The following is an 8,338-nucleotide window of genomic DNA, read 5'->3' as shown; positions in this document are numbered from 1 at the left end:
TATTCCGTTTGCATAACATCAAGAAGCATAAATTCTTATTAAAATATGTAAGAAAACCTAAAGTGTTCTTTAGTTAGTGGGTGGATGGTAATCTTGGTTTCCTTTGTTTGGGACAAACATTTGGGAATATTTGTTTGAGAGGAAGAACTTTATATTATATATATTATATATTATATATATTATAACACACGATAACTTTAAATGAATGTCGTGTTTTTAATTCCGCTCCGGACTCGTGAATCTCAACCCAGCAGCAGCGGTAACGTTTTGCACGTCCTCTCCCGTTAATGCGGCAGGTAAAAAATCAACTAACAGTGCATATTATGTTAGCGCGATCTGCCTTATTACAAACCTGCCATCACTGTGCATTTAAGTGACCATGATGAGAGAGACAGAGTCTGGCTCAGATGCTGGCAGTTCTCGCTGCAGTCTACCGGTAGCGTCTCCGTTCAGGCCAGGATAGACGAACGTCACCGAGCAGTGACTCAGTTTGTGGTCAAAGGCTTGCACCGATTTTCGGTAAGTGAATGTGTTTAATTGTAGGCAGGGATATTACTGGATATTCTTGTGTAATTGCTACAGAATAATTTATGTTATACTTTGTTATTGCTACAGAAGAATATTTATTTTATTATTTTACATTTACATATTTTTTTCCCGGGGACCCTGTGACACCCCATTGAAGAGCCGTAGGCTGTGGATCTCTTAAGATCTCACTGTTGGGTTTGTAAGGCCATGTTACTCCTAAATTTCTATCTTGTTCAAAGAGAAGATATAAAACAAAGTTCTAAGCTAATCGACCTTAGTGTTCTCCTTTTTTAAACAGAATCGATAAAGAATCGAAAATGGAACCGGAATCGTGAAAATCTTATCAATACCCATCCCTATTTGTCGGTACTGTGCAAAGTGGCCAACAATCCAGCAGCAGCGACCGATTGGCTGTTGGCGGTCAGCTCTGCCCTGTCGTCCAGCCAGCACCTGTCCTCCTCTCTTGTCGTGATTGTGACTTATCTCATCATCATGGGTCAGGAAAACATCTGCCAGCTGGCTTTGAAAGCAAGCCAGGCTGTCGCTGCTGCCGACCCCTGCCAGGTAGATAACCCACACAACTGTTCTCTTAAATCTGTGGACTGAATATAGTATTTAGTATTTAGTATTTATTTATTTATTGTCATTGTCAAGAACAATGAAATTGCGTTTGGGGCTTCCATACAACCCAAAAAAAAGAAGAAAGAAGAAAATAATAAATACCCCTTAAAACCCAAGTGTACATATTTAACCCAGTGTGACTCCAATGCAATAAGACAATCCTTAGCAATAATGTTCGTAGAAATTCAGACAAAGACCTGAGAAACATGACAAAATACAACAAGTAATGCATGTTGTTCCCTCTGACATGTAGACATGTCAGAGTTGTTCCCTCTGACATGTAGACATGTAGATATGTTGTATGTAAGGGAGCTAGCTTGTGTTTGTCTTTCTAAGAGCAGTAAACACATGTTGATAACCTGGTGTTTTGGCACCAACACATGACTTTGAAATGCTTCAGATCAGCAGGAAGATAAAAGCTGTCACTGCTGTGCGATTGCTGCTGATCTGCTGCCGTATAAAGGGACAGGTTAGGGAGTGCTCTAAGGGGACAGACCTCCCTCTGGACTTGTGTTGGAGTCACTAGCTGCAGATGAAGTGTGAAGTTGCCCCTCATTACTCAAGCGTGCACCGGGCCCCAGAGGATTCACCTTCTGCTCTAATTGCTCCCAGAGTGCTGCACACACTGGTGTTTGGATGCACTGGTTGAATGTTGTTGGCATATTTGAGTCCTCTGGAGATCTCTGCTCGCTCGTACTTGTCATCTTAAATGTGCAGCAGCAGGTCTTTGTTACAGGAAAAGCCAGAAGCTAACCACTATGAAACCTTAATGATGATTTACTGCAGTGATGTTGATTCAAAGTGATGTTTTTGGCTCGACAGCATTAAATGTGTCATCGCTGAGCTTTATTTTCTTTGCCCTTCCCTCTCGCTCTCAGGCCGTGCAGGGGAAGCGGTCGCTTTGCAACAGTTAAGGCTCGGAGCGCCATTAGGTGTGTGGTGGTAATTAAGCTGTGACACTGCACAGCAGCGCGATGTACCTAAGGACCGTGATGCTGTCTCACTGTTTCCTTATTTGTAACCTGTCTCATACTAAAGTGTCAGGACTTCATGTGTGATCTTTGAAGCTTTAACTGACTGCAGAGTACAAGATGGGCACCACACATTTAGTATCACAAGGGCAGACTCAACCCTGCTCTATCTGTTTATGCTGAACATCCTGTGAAGCTGTCAGTTTGTGTGCACGTACAGGTCAGTGATGCAGCCTCTGTACGGTCTGACAAAGTGCATTTAATGTTTGGTTGGTGTGTTTGCTGATGTGGGTGTTTCCCTCTGCAGGTCCCGCCCCTCGTGCTGCTTCTTTTGTTCAAACTGACCAAAGAAAAGAATCCCGTCCTGGCTCACGCTGTTCTCACAAGCCTGCCAAACCTCGGCACTCATAAGGTACGCAGCACGACTAAGAAGAACCTGTACTGACTGTGAGCGTCTGGAGATGGGGCTGGAACATCAGCAGCACCTTTCTACTTCATCTGAGCGCTCACAGTGTGTTTTAGTCCATCATACACACAGATGAGCTTTTATCTGTGGGGTCATCCAGGTCATGTAGTCTGAGGAGCTTCTCTTCATCCAGGAGGCTTCTAGAGTTTAAAAACCAGTGACCCGCGTGTCCCAAATACCAGCCTGTGAGCACAATCCACCAATAACAGTGAATAACTAACATCTGCCTTCTTCAGCTGTAACCGTGTGTTTCTCTTGTAAACTTGGCTCTGATCATATGTGCTGTAATATTCCAGCTTTGCTTCCCGATCGTGCTGCACAGTCTGCACATGCTGGCCGGCTCCCCCAAGCTGAGAGCAGTGGGACTGCGCCTCATGACCGCTCTGTGGAAGAAACAGGTTTGCAATAATAACGCATTACTATAAATGTCATATTCATGTGTTCACAGCTTCTGTTTGTCTTTGATTGTGTGCTGCTTTGGTCATGTCTGTAAGGACCGGGTCTACCCAGAGCTGCAGCGTCTAATGAGCCAGCAGGACAGCAGGGTGGTGCTGGGGAGGGACGCCCAGTGGGAGCAGATCCTGGCCAGGGCCGCCTGTGTCAGGGACATCTGCAGAGAGAGGTGGGTCCTCCCATACTTACAGAAACAGTGGGCACTTCCTACATTCACTGGTTCATTCATTCAGTGGACTTTGCATGCACAGTGCAGACAGTGTGAGCTTCCAACACCAGGATTCTTCATCTTCCCTTCTAATGAGTAATAATCACTGACTGGACTCTTCATAGATGTTTCTGCTCAGCAAGCTGATGAAAGTTCAGAAAAATAGAAATATTTGGTTTTTCAGCTTTGGTCACATCACATCAACTTTGCTTGTTAAGATAAATGAATGCACTTTGTAGCTTTCCAGTGAATGAAGCCTCAGCTCGACGCTCCACTGAGTCCCTGTTTCTCCAAAAGTCAGCAGGAGTCCAGTTTTAAATATTTCCGTACAAATGTCCAGAGCAGCTACACGTGCCTGAATCCAGAAGGATCAAAGTCTTAAAAAGTTCAGTTCAAGCAGAGAGACTGAGAGGCAGCTCCACTCGCCTCTCGCCTAACTTCCTGTCTCTGCCAGACTATCAAAATAAAAGTATACATTTGAAGCGAAAGAAATCAAACTATGTCAGTCTGTAAGCATTGCTTCCCATATAATACAACTCTAAGCAAGTGAGCCATAACTTTATACTTTTAACCTTCAACCCAAAAACTATGTTGATCATATAAACTCCACAAACTGCATCCAGGCTCCTGCACACGTCCTTTACATGTTAGCTGTTAGCTAATGCTTGTGAATTTTTGTGAACTGGCCTTTATGTGTGTTGATGAAATAAAACGATGATTTTATTTGATTATTTCCTTTGTTCTAACCAGCTGGTGCACACTGTTCATCCTCCCGGGGCCTGTTACGCCTGCTAACATGTACATGCAGCTTTTTTTGCCAGCATTAGTGAAAACCTGGGAAACCCTCTGGATGGATGCTACAGTACAAATTTAGCAAATCATTGAGCTGTTTCGTTGTTTTCACAAATGCTTACGTTTGCTTTTATTGTAAAACATTTGCAGCCATAAGAGTTTGCAATGATAAGAAGCTGTGTTTGGCATTTACTTACTTACACGTGTCCTGGCACTTTTAATGCTTTTTTTCTTAAATAAAAATAGTAACAAAATTAGAAGAAACACATTTCCCACTTTGTTCACGCTGATGTGTGTGTTAACCAGGCCTTACCAGCATGCAGGGGACATGGTGGCTGCCATTTCACTCACTTTAAAACAGTGCAACAGACCAGACCTGGCAACCCCGGCTGCTCTCATCCTGCAGGGACCACAGGAGCTGTGTCGAGCAGAGGTACCTCGTCTGTCTCCATTTCAATTCAATTCAATTCAATTCAATTTTATTTATATAGCGCCAAATCACAACAAAAGTCGCCTCAAGGCGCTTCATTTGTCTCTTTAAATTCAGGAATCATCATGTTTCTGGATCATAACTTTTGAATCTTTTCCAAAGTTCTGGTCTTAAAATAAATCTTTCTTTCTCAGGTGGTGGATATTATCTCAGCATGGAGAACTGTTTGGCCTGAGCTCAGCTGTCACTCACAGCCAGAGGTGGTTCAAGCCATCGCTGAGCTTTTGGCTCTGGTGCCTCAGCTCACAGTTAAATCAGAGCAGTACGAGGTGCGTCGTAACGTTCATGTTGCTCTGTGTTGAGGAGCTAACAGAGCGACACAGGAACTCCACCAGGTTATGTTTTTCTCTGTGGTTCTGTCTGTAAACAGGACTCGCACCAGCTGTTTGTATAACCTCACTGTAGAATCACATCTCTACATCACTGTGTTTGGTAGCTAAAGTTAGCACATCAATGTAAAGTTGGGTAGAAGCACAAAGTACAGACGTGTGAGGGTCCAGTCCTCAGAGTCCTGCTGTGGTCGGACTTCACAGTAACTAATAAATGGATCAGCGAGTGTGAGCATCTTTTTAAAAACAGAAGTTTTGGTAATTTGTTGCTCTGGAGGATTCAACACAGTGCAGCAGTGGCCGTCCCAGCAGATGAATCCTAGACCATGCAGTGCTGCTTGTTGGAAAGCTTTCCTCCTCTCTAACAATGATATGGCAGTACAGCTTAGGTTTGCAAAGTTGCATCTAAACAAACACAAGACCAAAGGCCAAAACCAAACATACCATATTAGCACAGGACGCCTGATAGGGATGCTTTTGGGTTGCAGCCACAGGACCTGCGCAGCACCTTGCAGTCACTGAGTCAGACACAAACTTCTCTGCTGTGTGAACTTAAGCTTAGTGAAAATCGGTGAATGTAAAATGAAACCAACGGCTAAACCTCCTTAGGAAACTCAACTGCTTTGGAGTCAGCACACCCATCATGATGACTTTCTACTACGCCTTCCTGGAAAGCATCATGACCTTCTCCATCACCTGCTGGTTCCACTCCCTCAGCCTTCATACAGGAACAGACTGCAGCATCAGTGTGCTCTAAAATCATTGGCCTGCCTGTCAGAACTCTGGCAGGTTTTCAGCCAACAGGCCCTTAGACAGGCAGCCAAAATCATCAACGACCCCTCTCACATTCTTCACCCCCCATTTCAATGGCTCCCCTCTGGGCGACGCCTCCGCTGCATTTCCAGCAGCACTGAGAGGAGGAGGAGCCGATAAGAACATTTCCCACACCAGAAACATAAACTACACTCTTATACTACCAACACTTTACTCACTTTTAGTCGCTTACAGTTATTTATTCACCTTCAGTCACTTTAATTTTAAAACTGTGTAATTTTAAAACTGTATATACTGTGTATTTATTATCTCACTCTTTGTCATGTCCGGTGTGGCAGACGTGTGGAGTTTGTAGAAAGGACCCAAAATGCGGCAGCTCTGGTGCAGGTGAATATTTATTGAACAGGAGTAGATACAAACAGAAGTGGCGGGTGAACATGAAACAGGAAAACCTAAGCTGGGCAAAACAAACCAGAACAAAGATGCAGGGAGGTACGGCAGATGCAGGGAGACCGAGGGGAACAACACAGGCGAACCAGCAACTAACAGAGGCAGACACGAGGTTTAAATACACAGAAGGATAATGAGGGAATGAGATACAAAAGGAGGGCACAGCTGGAGTAATCCGACCTGACGAGACAGGGGAAAAGTAAACTGAACACACTGAGAACAGACACGGATCTTCAAAGGAAAACAGGAAACACATACACGTAATGACATAACACACCAACTTAACACAGACAGGGGGACACAGAACATAGGAACATGAACCATGAAACAGAAGAGTACAAATACCCAAGGTAACCAAAACCACAGAATAATAATAAACTAAAACATAAACACGGAGTCACAGACTCCGGATCATGACACTCTTATTGCCTGTTCAAATTGTGCTTATCTTCAACATCATGCTGCTCTGGTGTTGGTTAATTGCCCCTTGGGGATAAATAAAGTCTCTCTGATTCTGATTCTGGTCTTGTTTTTATATATTGGTAGTTTGATAGGTTTTGTATTTGTATTCTTTTACATCATATTAAAATGTATAAATACATAGATTTAAATATATTTGTGTATTTATGTCTGGATTGTGTTTGGTTTTCTTTTATTTATTTCTGCAGTGGTTGTTGTGTATTACTATTTAGATTGTCTTTTTTTTCCCATTATTGTAATTGTGTATAAAGTTTGATTTGAATGAAAGTTACACTCAAATGCTTTCAGTGTTGCTGTGTTGAGTGTTTGCATGTTTAACGTTTGTATGGAAGACACAGAAAGACATTTGGCTAAAGAAATCTGTGCTAGAGTGACTTTAAAATAAATAAACAGAATGTAAATAATGATGTTTAGTGTTTGAGATGGAAGCTGTTTCTACAGGATCCTGATGGACACTCAAAGGTTTATAAAATGTTCTCATTAGTTGTTTGCAGCAGAATATCAACGTATGTAAATCAAAAATACGAAAATGCCCTGCACAAGTGTGTGAGACTACAAATTCTAGAATCAGAACTGCTGATTTCATTACTCTGAACTTTTAAAGGCAGGTTTTGTATCTGAGAGCAGGGACACTTGCTGTGTTCAGTGTGACTCGTCTCTGCAGAAGGTCAGGGCTCTGATAGTTGCAGTTAGCGGGTGACTTACTGGGCAGGTGGCTCCTGAGTGTCTGTGGGAGTCAGGGTTCATTATGGTCCTGGTTGCTACTGGAAATAAAGAAACAAAAGGAGTGTGTGTTGTTCAGGAAGTACAGACTGTAGCTCAGCAGGTAGAATTACTAACTGGAAGGTTGGAGGTTTGATCCCTGGCTGCTCCAGTCTGCACGCCACGGTATCCTTGGGCGAGATATGGAACCCCGACTTGCTCTCCGATGCATCCATCATAGTGTCATTGTTAGAAAAAGAAGTGCTTGTGTGAATGAAGCACGCTGTATAAAATGCTTTGACTGCTCATACAGAAAAGCAGCTCATAAGAACTGGTTCATTTTCCAGATAATTCCACTATTAAGACAACAGACATTTGGGAGGCTTTCTCTGAGAGTAACACTGAAAGTCTTGCTGCTCCTCCACAAAATGAACTTCAGATTAAAGACACAGCTCAGCTAAACACAACTCAAACTAATCTACACTATTTTTCTTTATTACGCAGCGTTTTTATAACTATTTCCAGATGTTTCTAAAGATGAAAACAGAATTAAACTCCAGCCTGATGCGTTTCTGAGGTTCCTGACTCTGACCGTCCCTCAAACGCCTCTCTGGGCGTTTCCTTCCGTCGCTTTTACTTTCGCTTTCGTGAATGTTGTGGCGCAGTTGATCGTCTCCATGTTAAGGTAATGTTAGCAGTCTGTACTGTTTTCCTGGCTAACATCAGCTGTGTGCAGCTTAGTTTCAGCATAAATCTGCTTCGTTTTATGTGAGATCAGAGTCTGGGAACGAGACAGAAACAGTTAGTTGATGATCAGCAGCTGAACTCAGAGTCGATGTTACTGTGGATCCACTGACTGATGTCTGTAGGCAGCTTCTCCTGCCTCCATCAGTCTGTGGATGTTCTTTAACTGCTGACAGTGAGACAGGGGTGTCCTAAGAGTTGCTTTTCGGAAGTCGCTGCCAACACTTCATCTATAAAATGCATTTCTCTGCTCGTTCGCTATAGTCTGCTGTCGTATTTGTATGCAGGTTTTTTCCTTTTTCAGTTTAACTGGTGATATTCATTCGTGTA

General features: G+C 43.0%; 2 protein-coding genes across 5 annotated transcripts in view; both read left to right on the top strand.

The window, feature by feature from the left end:
- The first annotated feature begins 959 nt into the window (after nucleotides 1–959).
- LOC308394042 (uncharacterized protein) overlaps nucleotides 960–8,338 on the top strand; it is a 45,972-nt gene continuing 38,593 nt past the window's right edge. Inside the window, exons 1-6 of the mRNA XM_080878176.1 lie at nucleotides 960–1,092; nucleotides 2,428–2,532; nucleotides 2,883–2,984; nucleotides 3,081–3,208; nucleotides 4,346–4,472; nucleotides 4,664–4,798. Of these exons, the coding sequence (XP_080734302.1) occupies nucleotides 1,021–1,092; nucleotides 2,428–2,532; nucleotides 2,883–2,984; nucleotides 3,081–3,208; nucleotides 4,346–4,472; nucleotides 4,664–4,798 (669 nt within the window). The 5' untranslated portion in view covers nucleotides 960–1,020. The remainder of the gene's footprint in view (nucleotides 1,093–2,427; nucleotides 2,533–2,882; nucleotides 2,985–3,080; nucleotides 3,209–4,345; nucleotides 4,473–4,663; nucleotides 4,799–8,338) is intronic.
- Nucleotides 7,572–8,338, top strand: part of LOC308393881 (NACHT, LRR and PYD domains-containing protein 12-like) — a 93,416-nt gene continuing 92,649 nt past the window's right edge. For 2 of the 4 annotated variants that reach the window (XM_080877901.1, XM_080877900.1), the window contains exon 1: nucleotides 7,873–7,949. The gene's annotated coding sequence lies outside the window, so the exon portion shown is untranslated. Of the gene's footprint in view, nucleotides 7,950–8,338 lie in introns of all 4 variants that reach the window. The other 2 variants (XM_080877904.1, XM_080877903.1) reach the window with 2 other exon arrangements.

Source organism: Rhamphochromis sp. 'chilingali' (assembly GCF_963969265.1).
Source record: "Rhamphochromis sp. 'chilingali' genome assembly, chromosome: 1".
Classification (NCBI taxonomy): Eukaryota; Metazoa; Chordata; class Actinopteri; order Cichliformes; family Cichlidae; genus Rhamphochromis; species Rhamphochromis sp. 'chilingali'.
Note: the sequence above shows the minus strand (reverse complement) of the source record. Positions and strands in the feature narration are given on the sequence as shown.